This window comes from Apteryx rowi, unplaced genomic scaffold, assembly GCF_003343035.1.
Source record: "Apteryx rowi isolate R43461 unplaced genomic scaffold, aptRow1 scaffold_198, whole genome shotgun sequence".
In the NCBI taxonomy this organism is placed as follows: Eukaryota; Metazoa; Chordata; class Aves; order Apterygiformes; family Apterygidae; genus Apteryx; species Apteryx rowi.
Genome location: NW_020448285.1, coordinates 54,960 through 77,545, shown reverse-complemented (window position 1 = coordinate 77,545; position 22,586 = coordinate 54,960). Strand labels below are relative to the sequence as shown.

General features: G+C 34.2%; 1 protein-coding gene across 12 annotated transcripts in view; it reads right to left on the bottom strand.

Moving 5' to 3' along the window:
- Positions 1-541: 541 nt before the first annotated feature.
- PNPLA8 (patatin like phospholipase domain containing 8) overlaps positions 542-22,586 on the bottom strand; it is a 42,447-nt gene continuing 20,402 nt past the window's right edge. For 6 of the 12 annotated variants that reach the window (XM_026063010.1, XM_026063013.1, XM_026063014.1 and 3 more), the window contains 2 exons: positions 3,613-3,808; positions 542-1,394 (listed from right to left, as the gene is read on the bottom strand). In XM_026063010.1, coding sequence (XP_025918795.1) covers positions 1,120-1,394; positions 3,613-3,808 — 471 coding nt within the window. In that variant the 3' untranslated portion in view covers positions 542-1,119. The other 6 variants (XR_003253026.1, XM_026063019.1, XR_003253027.1 and 3 more) reach the window with 6 other exon arrangements.

The window sequence follows — 22,586 nt, the reverse complement described above, 5'->3', positions numbered from 1 at the left end:
TGGCTATCAAAGGAAATGTTATTTTTTTAGTGAATAATGCAATGGCAGATGATTACTCCTGAAAGGCAAAGTGACAAAATAGCTTTTGCTTTTGGATGCACCGGTGTTTGGTGAAACTGGACATATCATGCACTGTATAAAATATACATTTCTTCATGTACTGTAGCTGTCTACTAAGAGGCAAAATCTCACCCAGAAAGCAATCAAGCAATCTGATCGATGGGTATACGCCATCATGCGATAGCTCACACTTCATTGCAATCATACTGTTTCTAGGAACTGACTTGTACTTTCCTGTTTTTGAAAATATTTTCATTGATGTACTACATTGTCACAGCTCACTATACCACCTTTCTTGACATAAGAAGCAAGTTGCAAAGCAATGAATAGTAAGAGTGTGGTAAGCTTACTACAATTTCAAGATTTTATTTCCTTTTTCCTGTGACAGGAATAGCTGCTCAAACGAAGTTTGGGGGCTTGGGATTATTTTCAAATAATGAATGACCCTATCTAAAGTTATTTCTATAAAAACAATGAGCAGTAAGTTCTAAAAAGATCAGTTGTGATTATTTAATGTCATTTATAGTCATCCAAACATCCAGAATACTGTTAGGTACAAAAAAGATGAAAATAAAAAAGTTTAATGCTGTCTTTCAACTGTAAAAGTGCAATTAACACAGGCAAAGTTTTTGTAAGAATGTTTTAAATTGACCAGCAATACAAGAGCATAACAGGTATACTGCCTACAATAAAGTTAATACAGATTTTATTTTTTGTTAATTTTGAACAAACTTGGTAGTTGATAAATAAAGTTTTACTGTCAACATGATTATGGTACATACATCCAAAAACACATAGCACAATTGTTGCCATAGTTTTCAGTTTTAGTGATTTTAACAAACTTAAGTAGTACAACAATAAGATCCCTAAAGTTCAAAAAATAATTAACACCATAAAACCTTGTATCAAGTGAATGTGCATAAAGTTGCTGTCCTGAACTGCTTTCTCCAGATAGCTTTTCAAAGAAGTTTGCCATATATTTACCATAATAAGCATTCTTCCTTTACAGTACTTTTCTGGAACAAGATTTACATTTACAATCTTTCATGCATTACATATTCACAATTTGGAAAGAAATGGAAGGCCTTCATACATGTCAGCCTTTAATCTTATCCAGTCATTAAATCTCTGCAAAGTTGTTTTTTCTTGTGTTAAAATTTTCGCAGCTTTTCTCAGTTTTTCTTCATTTCGTTCTAAATAACGAATTCCATCTGTCTGCAACTGATTAAGTTTCTCTTTACGATTTTCATCCAGAGGTATGTCTTCATTCATAAGAGGGTTAAATCTGAAATAAGTATCTGGAGGTAACAGTGCATCCAACATGGTATGAACTTCTGTATTTAAAACAAATATAGGAAATTGTTATATTTAAATGAGACAGACAAATATTCCTACGATCTCTGAACAGTAAGTGATCTGGAGTGACACCATAAGTGTAAATATGTGCTGCTTTGCTGAGTAAATGTTTTTCCACGCCATCAGCTTATGAAAAACCCTCTCTCATTGGAAAGTTTGCAAATGATCCTGTAGCTGTTTTCTCTGGAAAAGCTTCACCTTTTATTCTAAGACAACTTCACTGCTATGACAATTAATAAGGCTTTGCAGCTATCCAGAAACTGATTTTTAGTTAAATGTACATTCCAGTCCTTTGCAAATAAGACTGCATTCTAAAGAGCAGTAATGTAATTTACACATTCCCATTTAGGCTACCCATGATCTGTTACACTGAGTATCAACAGGAGCAGGCATTATGAAACTGATAGCAGTATATTCTTCTCTAACGTCAAAGACTGCATTGAAAAAGATGCAGTTTTGAAGGTTTCTTTTATTTGCAATTAATTTTTTTATTACTACAGATTTTTTGTTTTGAATTTAATATTTATTCAATTTAAAAATTTCATGGTAAATTCTAAAAGTTCAGTAAACAAGTACAGTAATAGACTGGTTATGTAATATATTTATATATTCTTCTCTTCATCTCCTATACCTTCTCTTCTATAACCTATTTTCTCTCTCCCTTTCTCTTTGTTAGCTCTTCACCTAATCTTTCATTTCCATGACTCCTTTCACCTTTCTATTCTCTTTTATTTCCTTCTTTTTTGCATTCTTATCACTCTCTTTCATTCTTTTAAACATCTATTTTTATGTAAGAGTTTTAAAGTGAAAAACATCATTAATGAGACAATAAGTCCAGTAGTTTTGTCCTGGAATCTTCTCTGTCTGGTCCCTCCTCCTGTAAATTACTCAGCTGTGTCTCTGCTCTTGTCTCACCATCTCCCTCCTTTCTTGTTCTATTTAATACACTCCTCTTTTTCCTTCAAAATATAACTTCCCATTTTCCCAAGTCTATTGTGTTAAGCCCCTTTTTCCATTTCCTCTCCTTCGGTCTCCGCAATGACCCTTCCTTCAGTTTCTTCTTCTCCCCACCAATTTTTTCCCAGTTTTTCTGCTGCACTGAAACTTATTATTTCTTTTTCTTGATAGACCTTCCCACAATTGTGCAAAAAAATAAGGCATAAGATCTAGCTTTTTCTTACTAAACAACAGTCAGTTGACAGACATCATGCAGATTTTTACACCAAGGGATCTAAATTGTAAGAATATTTCTTGATCAACATTAATCAGTTCACTATGAACCTCAGTTCAGAACCTCAGAAAGCATTTGTATATCAGTATTTCCTCAGTTTATAAAAACAAAACAGCTAATGATAGAGTTACAAGATATTCCCAATCTAGGATCAGAGTTTATTTTTGAAATCACATGCTTTGCTCCTCCTGACATCAGTGGAAACCATAAGCATTGGCAGATACAATCTAGCCCTTAGGAAACTGCATATTAAAAACATACATGAAAAAGAATATACTTAAAGTACTTCAGAAGCTGCTGAGAACTAATCAACGTTCTATATTAACTGTTAAATCTTACTGTTTATGAAAAAAAACAAACCAAATTTAAGAAAATATGATTTTTCTATTGAAATGAATTTCTGAGTACGTTTTTATTCTGAGGCACAAGCAAAAAGATATACCTTTCTATAAACACTGCTGGATTACTACTGTCATTCTGATTTTTAAGGTATCTTTGATCTTTAGTATACCTATGTCATCAACCTTATGTTAACAGTTGAAAGCTCATCAATTAAAAGAGCTTAACAACAACATAATCAAGATGTGGACTCATGAAGATAAAGCTAAGAAATGCCTTCATATTACTATCTCCAGAAAACCTGTAATACTGATATCAAAACACCAACTATACATAATTAGGTAGGAAGAGACATGCTTGAAATATAGTAAATATGCATAAAATAATAAAGTAGTTTGATGAAAATAGCTTACTGAGAACAACCATTTAAACTCTACTTTTGTCCACATTTAATTTTCATCTAAATGAAACCTGAGATCTTGCTATGGGTAGTTTGGCTTAAACAGAAGTTTCAAAGGGGTGGGCAGAGAGGAGACAGGGAAAAAGTTGCAGATTGCTCTCTGAATTGAAACTAAAGAATCATAAACAATTAAAAACACAATAAAAATATATCTTGAGACACTAACCTTCTGTATCAGTTGCACTGCTGATAACATTTGTGAGTTTGGCTTTTAAACTGGTGTATGTGACATGTGTCTTCCCTTCACTTTCGTATCGGCCAGTGCCCAGTGATACTAGACATTGCAGTGGAACATTTGGCCAAAGACACTTGCATTCATGAACTGCCAATGCAGAAGGATTATTTAGAAGCAGACCTCCATCCTGTAAAATAAAAATAAATATATACATTAATACTATACATAACATATGGTCATAAAAGAAATTGCAATTACAATCTACACTGGCATAACACTAATATGCCAAATCAATTAAATGAAACAGGTGATAACTATCTTTTGTACAACTGTTTTGTTTGGGCTATGCAGCAGCTGTGTAGCTGGGCTTCCTGGGCTCACAGACACTGCAAGAGTGGCTCTGCTGCCTGGGTTCAGTTCTGCTCGTGTGAAGTAGTGTATAAAAGAGGTAGGATGACATAGCAGCATGCGCTGGAATGTCTGAAGAAGTTATGACTTTATCTTCTGAACACCTTTTCAGTAACACAGATATAAATACGGAAAAATTTTTAAATGACCAAAAAGTCTGCAACTCAAAATGTTTTATTACTACTATTACAAGAATATATTCTGTAACAAAACCCCAAAGTTTATCACTAACTGTAGATTCTTAAAATAAAAAATGAGAAAGGCTAAGCTTGGCCAGAGCTGCTGTATAATAAGCATAGCTGTTATATAGAATGCTATAGCCCATATTTAAGACTTGGAAAATATCAGAATTCAGCCCAGGACTAAAAGAGCAACAAAGGCTACTTTTACAAATCTGGAGGTGAGGAGAGAGAAGATCTTTTGCTGGTGAAATGTCAAAAATATTGGTGACTATGCTGGGATAAAATACTTTTGGATCAGTAAGAATCAGTATGGCTATTGAGAAGTCTGAGGAGCATTCAGACAAGGAGATGCTGATCCAGCAATTCTTTAAAATTATGTTCAGCACTTGCTGGAAATACATATTATCTTCAGTCTGATAAAAAATAGATTATTTTGGATTTTGAATTCAACAGGATTTTCTATATTTGGAAGGCCTAAAAAAAGTAGTTATAAAAGCAAAATTTAACATGGAAACATCAAGTTCAACAAGAAGTGATAGATTTGGCTATTACAGAGTTTAAAAATTGAATTTTATGGCTTGGAGAATTATTTTATTTTTGTACTTGCTATTCCTTTGATATTATGTATTTACAGTGTCAAAACAATGAGTTTCTATGAGCTATGTAAAATCGAGTTATCTAAGATTACAGACTGATTTGCCATTAATCATGACAATCTTTTTAATCAATTTTTTTTAATTACTGTAAAATATAGACACTGCTGTTTTTCACATTTTTATAGCTGTACCAGACAATTGCTGGCATGATGATTTTTCTTGGGTGGGAAAAAGCCCCTAGAATTGCAGCAAGATTAAAATTAACCAAGGATCTGAGACCACTTCAGGAGCCTATCCTGATGGCAAGGCAGACTACCGAATTACAGTAGGCTGAAAACTGATTTCTAATGCTACTTAAGCAGTCCCATTTTTCTGTCTGTGCCTGTTCTGCATTTGCCAGTGACTGTGTAGACTTAGCGGGCTGCTTAGGGGTACAATTCTGTCTTCCCCCAGTTAAAAAAGGCTTTAATTGGAAAGGGGCTAGTCTGACATACTGGCAAACTCCCCTGCCCTTCACAAAACCTAAAAGTATCATAATCAGATGAGGAGGTTACTACTCTTAAGAGCAGTGGTTTTCCTCAAAGTACACAAAACAAAACAAAACTACCACCATGTCTTTTTGTTTTTCTGTGTGCTAAACTAAGAAATCTTCTTCTTAGTTCAGGAATGAACTCATACGCTCTCCTGGCACAGGGGCTAACCACAGGCAGTGCCCGTTGTTTGCAGAAGAGAACACCTAATCAGTACATCTCTGCTACTTTGGAACATGAAAAAAGAAAGGGTTCCACACTGCCTTGCAATGCATTCTCTCTGTTTTAAAATAGCTTAAGTTTGTTTGTCTCCTGGGCGTCTAAGAGGGCATAGTAGATATACTTTATGCATATAAGTAGGTGGACTGCACAAACATGCAGAGGCTTTGGTTTCTAAGATTTCTGATGTTAAGAATAGTAAATAATCACAGCAGAGAATAAGGTTTTTGTGTCCATTCAAAATCTCTGTAAAGAAAATATGTTAGAAATGGAAAAGAAACAGAATATGGACTATAATAAACATTCTACGAAAGCTCCCTATACTAAAACCTGACAATCACATTACAAGAATAATAAAAAAGCAACCTACTCAGGAATAGCTTGGAATAATAAGTCTTTTGGCATTGACGCACATTTAACAGAAACTCCTTTTAACTACAGCTGTGATAAATAAGTAAAAACAGGATTACTGAGCTGAGGGAATTTCTTCTTTTTTTTTTAATTAAGCTTTCATTTCAGTCTACAAAAGCTCTTTGAACTCATTCTGGACTACTGTCCACTTTGCTCAAGACACTGCTAAAATGAATGGTCTCTTCAGTGCCTATTAACCTTGCTTATGTTTAAATTAGATTCTACACAGAAAACTAAATACAAGCATGTTTTTGTCCTTCATATAACTCCCCATGGATCATAATCTAAAATTCTAATACTTATCTTTGTGGTGCTTATTTTTTTATTTAAATCCTAAATTAAAATAATGCTTACCAAATAATTTCCACTGATCTTTTCAATGTTATTTAATTAAACAGATTTCTTCACCATGAGAAAGACTGGTGTTATCAAAAGATAGGGTGTATTTCATACTAGAATATGCTGCATTTTTGTCATATAGACAAATAAAAGACCAAAGGAAGGTAAACTATATATACCCACACATACCAAATGCATATTAGAATGATAACAACAGCCTTGTGCAGTATATTTAAATATACTCCAATTTAGGTTTATTGAAACTAAAGTAAATATCCGTTCCTAATGATTTTTAAATTAGACATATTTTATATAATTTCTAGCATTTATATAGATACACCTCCTTCTTGGAAAGTCAGAAGAAAGATTCAATGAGGAAAGGAATTGATTTTTTCTTTCCGTGCAAGTAGATTACAGTTGATAATGACTATGTCCCTATGAATTTGTTTCCAGTCAGCTTATTCTGTCAAACTATGATACTCATCATACTACTTTTTCTTACAATGATCACTACTGAAGGAGTAAATGATGTTACTAGTTATACTGGAACCAGAAAATCTTCCAGAGATGCTGTTCCTGGGCTCTTAAAGATTCAATAAGAAAATATTGCAATGATTTATCTAATCCATATTTTGTGGCAGCAGAAACCTTAGAGCTGATTATTTCAAAGAATGAAATTCGTGGGTAAAAATATTACACAAGTTTTAAAATTAGTTACAATGATCTCGCATATATGTGAATTGTAGGAAAAGTGTATACAACACAGAATTTTCCAGCTCTAAGATTAAGAAAATAGTAACTAACCCTTCTGATTGAAAATACTTGTTTCCTTCCTCTATTTTCATAAAACTTGACAAAAAGGCCTTCCTGAGAAATGTTAAACTAGCAATACAGAAATAGGAAAGAAAGATCTGAATATTCTAAGAAAATATTATTTTAAGGGATCATGACATATCTTTCTTCTTGTTTGTCCTTGAGATGCTAGAATACAATTCAAAGTGATTCACTAGGCAGTTTGTCATGTTTGTGAACGTAAGACAAAGAGATCACTGGGATCTTCACTGATCCTTGCTTTGGAGTTCCTAAAACAAGTTAGGCAACTTGTTTTGGAGATGTGCTAAAATTTGTTTGGTAACTTTAATTTTTTTCTGGGTTTGTTGACATTATTTCATATTTATATCATGAAGTAGTACAAATTATTTATAACTTACTAATTATAATTTTTTTTGTTACAGGCACTCAGCTTTTAAAAGATGTTTATACAAATGCATTAATAATACAGTATAACCAGAAGACTGAATGATTGCTAACTGTATAGAATGTCACCTGAGTATCAGAATAGTTTCCTTCCTTTTCCATATTAGTTTCTAGAGCTTTCTTGCCACTTGAGTTTCATACAGTTAAAGAGTTGGAGGTAAACAAGGTCAATTTATCTAATCTATGGGTACCAGATATGTCTGCTGGCCAAAATCTGAATTCTTGTTTGTCTCTGTTTCCAGAAGGAAGTCATTCAATTTTTGACTCCATTCAGTTTCAAATGTTCTGTTTTCTTGGCCTCATCTCTTGTCTTTGATCCTCTTACTTTTCAATTTTAATTTTTAAGTGTTTCAGTTACTAGGATGGTATGATTAGGATCTTCTCAGCATGCTTCTGCAGGAGGGGAAAATGACAAACAAGAATAGTAAACTAGAAAAAAAAAGCATCACTCAAGCTAATAATGTATTGATTCAGGACATGAACTAAAACACATTCACAACTGTGGAACTAAGAGAAATACAGGAAATGGTATAGCAGTGTCGTGTTATGGGGAAAAACGTGGCAATCACTGAAAGAGCAGGGAAATTAAGTATACAAATGACAAGCTGCACCGAACAGTCTATGAACTGACTGGGGGGAAGTTCTACATATCTGACTTTCCACGAATAAAACTGCATTTGCACAATAATGCATTTTAGAAAGTTTGTAAGTATAGCGATTAACAAGTGCGAGTATCAGCAAGATGTGCAAAATGCATCGACAAAATGCAACCTTCAAGGTATATGCATGTATTGTTGCATTCCTCTGCCCATTATCTGTTTTATTTGATATATTTTCAGAATGTAATTTAGAGTAGAAAAGCATAAATGTCATGGACCCATACTAGCATAGCATAATTCTGCTCCCCTAAGCCTTCATATAAAAATATACTACAAAGGAGAAAGTGTTTTTGCTTTATGCCACGTACAATGGTATAAAAATTGCCTTGTCAATATAAGTTTATATTTTAAATGTTGCTATAATCTTCAGATGTAATTCCAGTTCCACAAAGCAATGACGACTATGTACAACCTCGAATCTTTTCTGTTCCTGATAAATTTATCAGTTCCTTTTTGATAGACTGAAATATCTTAATACATTTTGTTTCCCATTTCATCTGTATTATTAGATATGTTGCCATGGTATAGTACCAATGCATGTGCACACACAGAGGAAGAGAGACAACCTGAACAGCACAGTAGATATACTACTACATTATCAATGTATGCTTGCAGCATGAATGCTAATATCATATTGGGCTAGAGAACATAGCCAGCAGGCCAAAGGAAGTGATTATTACCCTCTACTTAGTATTCATGAGGCCACATTGGGAACGCTGTCCAGTTTTGGATGCCCAATTACAAGATACTGAAAAACTGGAATGAGTACAGTGTAGAACCACTAAGATGGTTTGGGGGCTGAAGTATGTGACATATAAGGAGACACTCAGGGAACTGCATTTGTTCAGCCTGGAGAGAGAAGGCTAAGGCTGAATCTAATCACGGTCTTCCGCTACAGAGAACACACAGCCAGACTCTCTTTAAAAGTGCAGAGCAAGAGTCATGGAGTCTGGGACCTCCATCCTTGGAGATTTTCAAAACTCAGCTGGAGAAAGGTCCTGAGCAACCTGAGCTAACTTCTAAGTTTATCCTGCTTCGAAGAGGAGGTTGGACCAAATGACCTCCAGAAAAAGGCAGTCTTATTAGAAATTGAAATTTGTCAGTGCAAATCAGAAGACTTGTAAAAAATGCAAACATGCATTATCCATATGTAACTCATATCTTGGAAACCAGAACTGAAAGGGTGACTTCAACTTACAGGAACTCTTCAAATGGCTCATGTGCTGACCAGCATCCCCAGAAACATGCAATTGTCCTAAGTTCTGCCTGGGTACTGGGCAAGCAGCCAGAGCAGACAAGTGGCTCATTTCCTTTGTTCTCCCATTCTTAGCTTGTCTTTCCTTGCCTACATATCACCGTCTCCTCTCATTCAGTTAATTCTGTAGTTGCAAGCCACCTTTTTCTCTTCCCAAACATACATGAGTCACCCCAGGAAAACCTTTTGCGTTCATCTATGCTGCTACGGTCAGTGCACTGGCAACTACTATACACTTCCTAATATTCTGAACTTTGCAAAACCACTCCACACTTGAGTCAACTTAATTTGCTGGCAGTATACTGAATAAAGTGCCATAGTGGGAATGGTAATGTAAGCAAGTGCTGAAAAAGGGTGTGCAACTTTCCCAGTGTCATCAGGGAGGTAAATGTGATCGAAAGCAGCTATTTTTTTAATTTCCAATAGAAACAATGGAGGCAATGAAATGAATTAATCTTAAAAGGGAGCTTAATACATGTATAAACAGGCTTATCTGTGACAGCAAAGCAGTAAACTTGGGGACTGAGAAATTACTTTCAGTCTTATGCCATGGCTTTCCAAGTGGCAAATGTTCAACTGATATGTCCTGCTTAACAGTGTATGAACTAATTCCTAAATGAACTTTAGGAAATATTTTTTCCATGCAATTTTTTCCAAAAAACATTCCTATTGCAACTGCAACCATATTTTTAGGGCCTAGTGTTGATTAGCTGGAAGTCTAAAGCTGTACCTAGTATTTTCTATAAATATCCTGATAGTTGCAAAATAGCCAGGAAAGGCTCCCTCATGATTTGATTACTAGATCATAAGTTATTTAAAACAGGAAAAATGCACCTTTTGTAGGCATATGCCTCAATTAAAACTCTTTAGTGAAGATATTCCCCTTTCCCAATTCAAGGGATAAAGAAAGGCCTGATTGAACACTATGAGTAGATGGAAAATAATCTAGAAAGTCTCAAAGACAGCAAGTACTCCAGACCCCTTGGGAGCCTGGTTGTACAGAACCTTCTGAAAATCTTGTACCATATAAACAACTATTGTGAACATGCATAAAAACACGATTCTAATAGTAAAGTCAATACTTTAAAAACAGTTATTAAACTTAAGATGTTAAAAAAAAAATTAGTCACGCTTTACTACAGCCAGTTGTTTTTTTATAAAGTTCAGAATACACTGTACATTCATAGCCTATCATTACATTTCCTAATTTTGTCAGATTCAAGTTGTGCCTCGTAATTGTTCTGAGCAACATCCTGTGTGCTGCATAGTTTTACTTAAATGATGCTAAACTTTGTGAAGAAAATAATCTAGCATTGGGTGAGGAATATATGACTTACAGAAGCCAAGCCTGATATTTGGAAGCTGAGTTTGTTGGCTCCATAGTAACCATTTCACCTCACTGCCTATGCAGACATGCTTTGCATTTTAGTTCACTTTTACAGACTTGCTCTGTTGTTTACTTTCATTGTATTTGTGAAAAAGTGGAGACAGAATTAGTACAAGGCTATCACAGGCTAAGACAAGATTTTGAATGGACTTTTCAAAAGTATTTTTCAAATCGTGTTTAAAATCAACATAAAAATAATGAACAGATGCAGATTAAGAATAAGGCTTACTGCTTTAAATGGAGAGCTTGAAGTGTTTTTGCACTATTACAGGGGGTTACTTCTTAGAAAATAAAAATCTTTAAGCTAAAAACATTTACTCTAGTTTCCATAAATAAAATGGGTATGCCTTGCTGAGTCATTCTGCAAAATCACCTCGATACATTTACATAAATAGCAGCAAATGTCCTCAAAGTAGAAGACAGGATTAAGAAATGAGAGGGTTATTTTACTACCTGTGAGATCTACTCAGGTAACAAATATCTACAGATATTTTCAGGATTCAGATCTCAATCTAGTCCTCCGATTGCACTGGGCACATATTGCCATTATAAGAATATTAGTGTATTCTAAAGCTTGTTCAGCCAACTGAGTTACCATGTTACATTTAAATATATTATTTAATGAAAAAGGAACCTACAAATTTAGATTTAATTGTATAATAAACTAGTACCTGTAGTGTTGAGTACAAATATGCTCTCCTCAACATAAAGGTTACATGACTACACTGTTCTATGAAAGATGATTAATTTTAGATAAATTATGGTTCTCCTCTTGTGAGTAAGCAGTCAGTTTGGTCACAGTGCTACTGAGGACAAAACTGTTGAAGAGGAGCTCCCAGCAAGCACAGAAAATCTTTATCTCCTTCCTTACACAAACTATTTTTGAGCCTAGAAAATATTGTTACAAACATGAAACAGTGCAGAAGTAGAATTGTTTTATCCTTATTCTGGTGCTAGCAGTGGAACGTGGTGCCAATACTTCTAACAGATCTGTCTCTAAAGTGTGGATTTTAAACAAGATGTTTTAGCTTCATTCTAACAGTAGGTCTGTTCCACTTTGTTGCACAAGAGATGAGTGAGAAAAGTAATTTTAATAATTAGATCATTTTCTATGAAGCATACAATGACCTAGAGCTAGCTCTTTACAAAAATAAGGTATTTCATCTAATTTATTTGACGAAAAATCACTCTTGCTCCATAGTCATGCTAACAGACATGCCATTAGGTCACTACATACAATTTATAATGTATTCTGCATGCTGCTGCTTTCTAAAGAGGCCTTACTTGGTGATAGATACTAATGCATTCCTTCTAAATTGTTAGAAACTTGTAGGGGGAATGTAAGAGTGAGCCAATTCCATTACTTCTGGAGAGGCAACAGTGTCAAATACATCTTCTGCCCATTACTTTATAAGACTATCTCAGAATTAAGTCAAAAATAATTTTTCTGCAGACACTAGGAAAAGAAACATTTTAGAACTGTGATAACTGCTCAAGTCTGGATTGAAAAAGTAATTCCCCTTGAACTGACTAATGGAAAAAATCTTTAAAATACTTTTGTACAGAAAAATTAAATTTGTATTCATATTACTGAATGACACTAAGATCAAAATTTTCATTACTGTTGTCTGATAGTTTAAAAAAATCAATTACAATGTACATTAGCTAAATTTATACTTTTGAGACACCAGTTTCAAACAAAGGATACTTTCTATTGAGAGATCCCAATACATAAGCATAAAAATATCTGAAAGTTTGAAAGTTTACTTAAAAGCTTACTTTTCAGGACAACCATTCTCCCCTACAATATTTCTCAGTATTCTTCTAATGATTACTCAAGTATACCCTACTACACTGTTTGCGTACACACAAATGTTACACTAAATGCTTCATGGAGCTTATCAATATTATCACTAATATGAACTAACAATTTTGTAATATATTTTACTTTACATTAGTCATATTTGCACTTGACATTTCTTCAGGAGGAATGGTCTACTGAGGTAGGCTGCTAGGTGATTATCTTAAATTATCAACTCATCCCAGCTAGTCATTAATTCATAGAAAATGCCCAGCTGCCCTGAAAACACTATGGAATTCTTGCTTGTATGTCAGATACTGAAAACGTACTCCTGCATCTTATTGATGAAGACTTGCTAAATATTAGCAGGCATTATGAAAGAAAAGGTCATTTGACAATAAAATAAGTTGTCAGATATTTCATTAAAAACTTTACCTATATACCACAGATTTAATTGCATATATTCTGCAATGAACAACAGCACACATTAACAAAATATTATTTATTGTACCTGTGGCTTCCACATGATCAATTGCATATACATTACAGGTAAGGCACAGCGCAAAACCTAAGAAAAGTTGGTCCATGGAAGAAGCTGGCCCCAAACACAGAGCCAAACTTGGGTTCTTCATATTATATTTGTGAAGCACAGGCAATATTCAAGAGTCCAGTTAAAAAAAAAATCTAAACTGATCTTAATAAAATCCTTCTGGATTGAGATGATGCTAGGGGGCTTAAGTCTAGAAGTTTTGTTCTTTCTGACAACATTTAACCTACAAAGCATATAAAAACTCTACTTGCTATCAAGAGATTTAAAATATCAGACTGTGAGGAGATAGCTCTAGTAGTCTTACAAAAGAATCACATTAAAACAAAGGACTCCACAAGTGAGTAGAAATACCAGATCCAGATATATCCTAACACTTGTAAAAAATGGACTGTATTAGACTTTCAAAATTTCAGAATTGTTTAAATTCCATTTTCCAAGACAATCAGCTAAATATAAAGACACAATATATTATTATATCAATAACCTGACTAATGTTATTGATATTCACTTATTGATAATAGTTTTGCAAATTAGTTGGTCTATGCTTTTAGCTGCCAATTTATCAAGGAGTAATAAAAGTGACAGGACACTGAAAATACTTCAAGAAAAATACGGAAGAGTATGAGGACTAGTAGTAATCCATAGGGAATCTGGGTGACCCATATTATTAGATATACTACTGACAACTGCTACGCAAAAATTGCTGGTCATCCATCTGTTTAAATCTGTACAATAATCAGAATGCTGTAAGCACCCTCTATAGACATATTAAGTGTATTAGAAACAAAACAAATATTTACTGTTCGTATTGTAATTTCAAACTGAAATTGGATTTACCATAAAAAAACTAATTTATACAACTATGCAAGCTACTCAAATTTCTTAATATAATTTTACTCTTCATTTATTGACTTAAACATTAGAATTGTTGAAATTGAATCGAAGCAGGTTCATAACTAAAGTATTTTATCTTAAACGAACAAAATTTAAGAAACAGAGGGAACTAATTACTGGAGATAATTCACATGAAAGATTCAGGATGTGGATATGAACTACCTAGTACCTGTATCCTCAATAAAGGGGGGGAAGGGTGAAACATTGAAGGAAAAGTTCCGCCCCCAAAAGGAAGAATAATCTCCTTCAAGATCAGAAGCAAGAAGAAAGCCTATGAAGAGTGGAAAAAAACAATGTCTTGTTGGTCAAAAACTGAAGGAACAAAAAAGGAATCAATCTGTTAGAACTTGTAAAAATATTAGGAAGTTCTTACTAGTAACCTAAGAAAAAGAACAGGGAACAACTTACAACTATATTGCTCTCTAGCTATGCTAAGTTGTTTCAGTTTTTCTTCTCTTCAAATATTGTTCTAAAGACAGGCATTTTATTGAGGGCAGGCCATGTTTGCCAGGGTCATTTTCCTTCACTGTCTCATTTGTAAAGATAGTACAGTCACTACTACAAAGGCAATGATACTTTTTAAATTAAGGCTCTTTGCTTCTAGACTGCAATTTCATGAGACTCATAGGATTTTATACTCTCTAAATTAAGCAGTACATGCCTAGATGAAAAATATAACATAGTTTTATCAAAAGCAGAAATGGTAACAGATTTTTTTCAGTAATTAAAATCTGGACCTGTAAATCATCTTACATACCAGACCACCGGAAAAGAGTTAAAGAGTTAATAGTTAGAGAGTGGAGAAATAACTGGCTAATCAGATGGACACCAGTCTATATTGAATGAGAAGCTCTTTGGCTGGGGATTGTTTTATAACAGAATTATTCAAAGGCTCATTTTGGGCTTGTCTTCTTTATTATTTTCTCAAAACTACGCAAGTCCTAATGGAATCTGTTACTACAAAAATTAGAGGTATTGTAAATACAATGGCTTTGGTGAGAATACAGAATGACCTTGAGGTCTAGGGAAACCCAAACGAGAAGATGTATAATGAAAGAAATTGCTTATAAACACGAAGCTATCCTCTTCAGAACAAATCTGGAATCACACAGACCAAAAAGGAGAAAGATCTGGGTACAGAAATTTTCATGGAATGATTTAAAACCACCTATATGGAGTGGCTGTTGAAAAGGCAAATATATATTTTTGCTGTACCTTCTCCTGAAAAAAGGAAAATATATGACACAGCTAAGAAAACATCTAAAATACATCTAAGTGTTACAGCCTGATCAAATTCTTTGAATTTTGCTTCTAATTTAAGAATGCTAATTTTGAAATCTGGTATATCATCCAACTTTGTACAATATGTCCTGGGTCATGCCAAAGCACACTGAAGAGTCCAGTTTCAAGAAAGATTACTCAAGCTGGAGCAGGTGCAATGAAAGACTACTAGTATGATCAAGAGAACACAGAGTCCATTCTGTAAGATTGAGACAGCTTGGCGTATTTAGACTAGCAAAATGAAAAAGGGTATGAGTGCTTTCTATAAACACATCAGAAGGGTAAATACTACAAAAAGGAGAGTTAAACTAGAAAACAGTACCGGCACAGGAAGAATGGGTATCAATTAGGGATGAATAGACTCAGACTGAAAATTGGAAATTTTCTGGCTATCAGAAAAACGAGAACTTGAAATAACCTTCTACAAGGGTAGCAGAAGCAAAGACAGCGTTATGTGTTTATGACCTAGACTGTATGATGTAGTTGGCAACCACGACAAAGAACTGGACTTAATCCAAGAGAAACTGTTTAGTTCTATACTTCATCTTTTTCTTCCTAAGAAAATTCCCACCAAAATAATTCTGAAAGGATCTGCAGCCAAAAGTCTAAAATACCTTTGCTACCAAAAACAGTGGCATAAATATACATAAAGTAAAAAAAATGGCAAGGTAAAGAATCTTTGAAGTTATCATAACTATGAAGTTATTGAGATTTGGAAAACTAGCATGACAGATTGATCCTTATATTGGAAGTGGAGCTCAGCACAGGAAATAAGGCACAGACATTGTGCCCTATTCCACTACTGTGAATATACTGGGTATTAAACTAATCAACTTTATGCACATTTTGCATACATGCTGAAAATTAATACCATCACAGTATTAAGATTACATCTATGACAAAAAAAGGACAGCCTCCTAAACAGCAAAACAAGGAAAATTAAGAGTGGATGGTAGCTGACAAAACTGGTAGCATGGTAGGTTGTTCACATTATGCACAGACCACTATATACATCACAATCAAATCTTCCTTAAGGGAAGAGGTAGCACTGTATCAAGTTGCTCTAAACTTTGTTAGGCTTTTATTTTCAACGAATATCATAAGGCTATTTCATATGGAAATACAGTCCCATTCAAGTCAGTATTAGACAAACAGACAACCTGGAAAAAAAAGATTACAAGCGATCAAGAATTTACTGCAAATAATCCTTTTGGCTCTCCTCAGAAATGGTGGCCAGTAAGATCAGAACTTGACAGTTCTGACTTGACTCTGCAGAGATTACTGAATGGACTTAACTCTTACTTGTTCACTATACCAGCTTCCTCTGATTTTACAAGGTTTATTTTTTGCATTAATTATTAGCTGGTAAACAGTGTCAATAAAGATATCTGGACTCAGAAGTCTAAGCAAAAAATATATATTTTAATATAGCTCATTTGAGTGTGATTTTTTTTTAAAATAAGCATTCTGAAAATTACATTTATATCATAGTACCACTTTATATCATAGTAGATAAAAGTTATAATGCTTCCAAGTTAAATACCTAAAGAAAACATACTCTCAATTTTATTTCACAAAACAAACCTTCACAAAACACTTCACTTAACAAGTCCCTACAGGGAACTGCAGACTGCAAGCAGCCTGCTCTGCAAACTAACACCAGTACAGTAAACAGAGCAATTTTGGGAAGGCTGGTAAACTGCATCATGTACATCCACCTTAAAAGCCGCTAACCAAACCTCTAGAATCTGTAAGAGAAAGAAATACACATGTCCATGTAGCTGACACATTCCAGTAAATTTTCCCTTCCTTAAACAGTAGGTGATTTTGCCTCAAAGCCTGTAGGAAAATGTGTATGGCAACAGCGAGACAGAGAAACAAAGAAATATTTGCTTCTATCATTGTGAGAACAAGATATACCTATTAAATCGCAGTCTATGTAGCTCTAGTGCATACTGATCACCGTGGCATATCCTAAGAATGAAAAGAACTTCAATGTGACCTATATTCTATGTCTTCTTAGAGCCTGGGAAGCACCCTTGAATCTAATTTTAAAAGCTACCATGTAAAACCAATTAGGGTAGGATCCACTAAGCGAATCACTTTTAAAAGCCTGTCCTGTAACAAATTACAAAGATGAAAGAGCTTTCCAGATATACTATCTAATGAAAGGAGGAAAAGAGTCTTAAATACTGTATATTATCTTCTGTTATCAAGATGAAACTTGAAATTTTAGTTACAACATATTATGGTTAGTTCCCTCTCTCTCTGTATATTGATATATTTATAGGTTGTAGTTTCACCACACAGTGTTACACCTGCACTGTTAAAGCTCCACTATCATATTAGCTGCCAATATTTTAACCACCTTATTATCAGATCTTCCTCAAAGAAGGTCTAGAAAATATTAGTCTGTGAACACTAGCATAAGTCAGCACCAATATTTTAATAAAATTAATTTTAAAGTAGCAATGAAACCACGGGAAATTATCACAAAAAAATTATCAAACCCTTTGTATTAAGTTGAGTATATTTTATTTTGAGAGAAGAAGGAAAAAAAAAAAGTCCCTTAAATCCCCTCTCCTTCTCAGTTCTGCTGCCCTTTTAACTAATCCGTTGGCACAAATTTAGTTTTTCCTGTAAAACCTAGCAAATGAAGTGTGCATAATGATTTTGTTAAATGTTAAACTGCTCTATTATTTAATTGGTAATTTGCTTAAAACACCATACTGCCTGCTGAAGTGACATTACTGAACAGTCTGAAAAAGAAACACTTTTCACTCTACAGAAAAAAAGAGGAACAGAAATAAGAAACAATCCCACCTCTGTGGGAAGTGGCGGGGGGGAAATCACTCATTTTAAGAGGGCAGGGAGAGGTTAAGAGATGATCAGGGCTTCATAAATAGAGGTTAATATAAAAAAGCTGACACGTGGCAACACAGCTTCTATATTGTGACATCAGGCCTTGGTCTCTCTCGACTTGCATGGTTCCTGGAAAAGCATGTTACAGGGATTAAATCCCTTTGAATGTTAATGTGTTCCTCTTTTGAACCACAAAGAATATTAATCCTCCTCCCCTCATCTACCAACAGCTGCACTGTTTTTTCCTGCTTGACAGAGTGGAACTGGATAGCATGGCATGATTGAACCAAATGTAAATACTGCTATTTGGTTTTTGAGTTACTTACTTTTTGTGGAAATTTATCAAACTTTGCATCAGCTTATCTACAGCACAAACAGGAATAAATGTTTAGGCACCTACAAATGTCATCTTTAACCGTTATGTCAGAAGAGTTACAGAAATAATAATTTATTACTGTATTAATTAAGACACTTTACAATCCTTGTGAACGTTTACAGTGACTAGTACAGAAAGTCATATTGGAATGTTCCCAGAGAAAGGGTGCACGTGTGTTGCTCACAAACACACATGTATATATAATATACATATATATGGAAAAGTGAGGGTTAAAATGAAAACCAGATACAATTCAATTCAGGCATGATTCCAACATGTATGGTTAGAGTTATACGTAGAATTTTTAAGAACCCTACACATACCTCTCTCAGAGAACTACTTTTTGCAGTTTGAAAAAGGACTCCAATTTCGATAAAAGCTAGATAACAGAGGAAGACTGATAACAGAGGCTGACTATATTAAAAAAAAATTACCAAGTTTCTATTGTCAGAATACAGATTTTCACACATCTGAAGACTGCAAAGTCAGGTCAACTGCCACAACGCTTTTCATTCAGATTTAGAGGTACAACTGAGTGATAAGCCAATGCAAAAATTCTTCCCTATATATAATCCTTTACAGTCTCAAGCTTCAAAGACAGCAAATAGACACCATTAAATTTACTATTCTGAATTTTCACAGGCATTTTACCATCATTTTCACAAACGGCCTCTGTTCTTCAAATTGTTTAGAAACATCAACTATGCAAAAGCAGGCTATATGTAAGTTAAGATGGAAATAGCATAATTTATGATAAAAAAAGATTATGTTGATGAGCTAATGCAAATTTCCAATCCATTAAAAAAATCTGCAAAAAACCATAATCTTTCTAACACTGTATACAATATTGAAGCCTTTGGTATAATTGTAAGCTATTACTTAAAATTAATGCGTACTGCACTGATGCATTTTACAAAAGTCATGTTCCTACTGGGAGTGTCTTACATAATACTATGCTTCTTTTATTGCTATAGTTCAAAAGCAGCCTGACCTGTTAGACAGTGTATAAGCTTAGAGTGATAAAACAGAAAAGAACAAGTATTTCCATATAAACCACAAGTGTTAGCATCACATTTGATCCGTGCGAGGAATTTAACATGACAATTATAGTGAACGAACCAACTTAATCCTACCAGTTTCACAATAATGATGCTAAATGAATACCTACCTATCTCATGTTCAGTTTTTGGTACGAGCTATAACTGAGAACTGAGTAAAACGGTTATTAACATTTTTTAAATGTTAATTAAAAAATTTTTTTTTTAATTTTTAGCCTTTAGATTCTAAAAGAATTTAAAAATGCTTAAATATCACACATGGGTGGGAGAGATATTTTCAGATAATGTGAAAGTTTAAAATCAATCAATTTATCATCTAGTTCTACTAGGGTAAACCGTTTTAGTGCTGAAAACATGCTTAGTCCTTTATGGCTTACAAAAGTGAAAGTATTCCTACCAAGAGAATATATAATTTAAGAACTTGGAACCTCATAGGTGTGTATTCTACAGAATTAATCAAACCATATCCTAAGCCCTTGCTTTCTAATAATTAAAATACATCTAGTAGGATGTTTTAAGAAAAAGGAGTTGTGACTTTGTGAAACAGTAATGAAAAGTCTATGTGGAAGGGCTTATCCAAAGAGACTGGAGTAAGGACAAATGAACTAGATGTCATTCTAGCTCTATGTAGCTGAGAATACTGGACCTGATTTTTGATAATACTAATCATTCCTTTACATTCTCTAGTCTGGTAAATTGGGTTTAAAGTGAATATAGGTGAAATTAATATCCAACTTACTGCACTTCTGGAAATACAAGTCTGCCACTACAGTCTGGCAAGTCTGGCAATACAAAAATGATATTAAGATAAATAATTGTTTACTGTGCAGAAGATAAAAATCATTCTGTTTGTTTAGCTGTTCTTCATACAGAAGCAAAACCAGACTTTGATGTGCTCTCAATTCAAGGAAAGAGGGGGTGGAAAGGTGAGAAGAGGAAGGAAAGTTCCTCACATAGCTTAACACTGACCCATTCAAGCAGTTAAGGAGCGGCTTGGAACAGCTCCAGAGGCTAAAGAAGTTCCCCTTCCAGTTTTGCTTGACCAGATGGAAGATGACCATGTTTCAGGATTTCAAGCAGTGCTTAATCTTGGAATATATGTTGTATGATTCCATTTTTAGGTTTAAAAACCAAACAAGTTTCCTTCTGTGCTTATTTCAGGTGGTATTTGATTAAAAAAAAGCACTCTTAGGGCTACCACATGCACCCTACCAAAAAACAACCCCCCCCCCCCCAAAAAAAACCCACTGAGTGGAACCACCCTACTCTCCATAGGATCACCTCTCCCCCAGCTTATGTAGAATTTTAGTGTTTCTTAATTTATATAGCTGAATATAATTATTCTATCTCCTTTCCATCTCCTTATGTTAATTCAAAATACAGCTTAATATTTGAAATTATTATTTTAAACTATTGTACACTTTGTGAATATTTAATGTTTTTGCAATGCACATGCAAAGTTACCCACATATGAACACAGTCCCCACTAACATGTAAAACTAGATAAATTCATCCAATCTAACTACACAAGCTAGAGAAAGTATATTATATAGTGAGAAGTTATCCTACATGGAAAGAAACATGCTGTGAAGACAGACAAACAAAAGATGTCTCAAAGATTCTAGAAGTCACATCCTGCAGTTTCCTTAAGCAGTTTTATCATTGCATATGCTCATGCTCAACTCTCCCGCTTCATCAGTCTATATAGAAAATGTGCCCAGACTGAGTTTGTCACATTCTTTAGGAGAATGTTATACAGATAAATTCCTGAGAAATTTCCTCCTGAGAATGTTCATTTTTTTTCCAGATTAAATTCTAGCTTTATTGCCTCTGTATCACTGCTTCTGTTAATTACCTGTTAATCAGTGAAAAAAATGAATTTTTCAGTATTTGATCTTACACTTCTTATCTGTTACTTAAGCATTATTTATGCACATTACACTTAGCTAATGAGTTTACACAGCCTTTTAATGGACACCATGAGAAATTCAGCACATGATCCGGGTAAAACTTATTACTCAAAATGTGCTAATGTCACTTTCCAATAGTTAATTCATCTGATGGGATTAGCCTTAACACAGTTGCAATGTGACAGCACTCTAAATTCTCTTAAATTAAGTAAGTTCTCTTTAAATTTAAGGGATAGAATCCTATGCTTTCTTTCTTGAAGGGCCTAGGCTCAGTTATCCTCTTTAATCCTGTCACAAATCTGCGACACATCTTTTTTAAAAACAAACAATAATAGTTTTAAGTAAATATATACTGTAAAAAGGATTCTTTTAAACCCAGAGGACTAGGGAACAAACAGTGAAGGGGCACTGGAGGACAAGAACACAAATGTTAGAGAAAACTACTAAAAAAATAATTTCCTTTCCTCTTTACTGCTCAGGATCATTAAAGTGGCATACACTGTCGATAGGAGACATTACTTTATTCTCAAGGATTTATTCTGCAGTTGTCTTCTAAGTTTAATTTTACTGCCACAGCATCTCTTATTCTTTTTGGTAGCTCAGAACCAATACAGAGTTTAACAAGCAGTAAGTGGAGGGAATTAGGAGTAGAGTATAAACAGAAATTGTGCACTAATAAAAGTAACACTGAAATGCCCAATTTGAATTTTTCACACTTTTGTATTGTTAGATATTAAGTTATACCATCTGTCTAGTGAAATACTGCTGAATGAAATACCAGTTGTAAGCAGGAAGTCAGAGGCAATTTACAACTCATATAAAGTTTCCTGCCCAGCAGAGAAGAAAGGGACAGCAAAAGAACTCAAGTTTGTATTGACAAGATGAACATTTTAAAGCCTCTACTCTTTCTAGTTCTGTAAGGGCTATATAAGCTAAGAATTTCCTTTCTTACTCCTACCTATTCTAGACTTTCCATCTGCCACTAACATA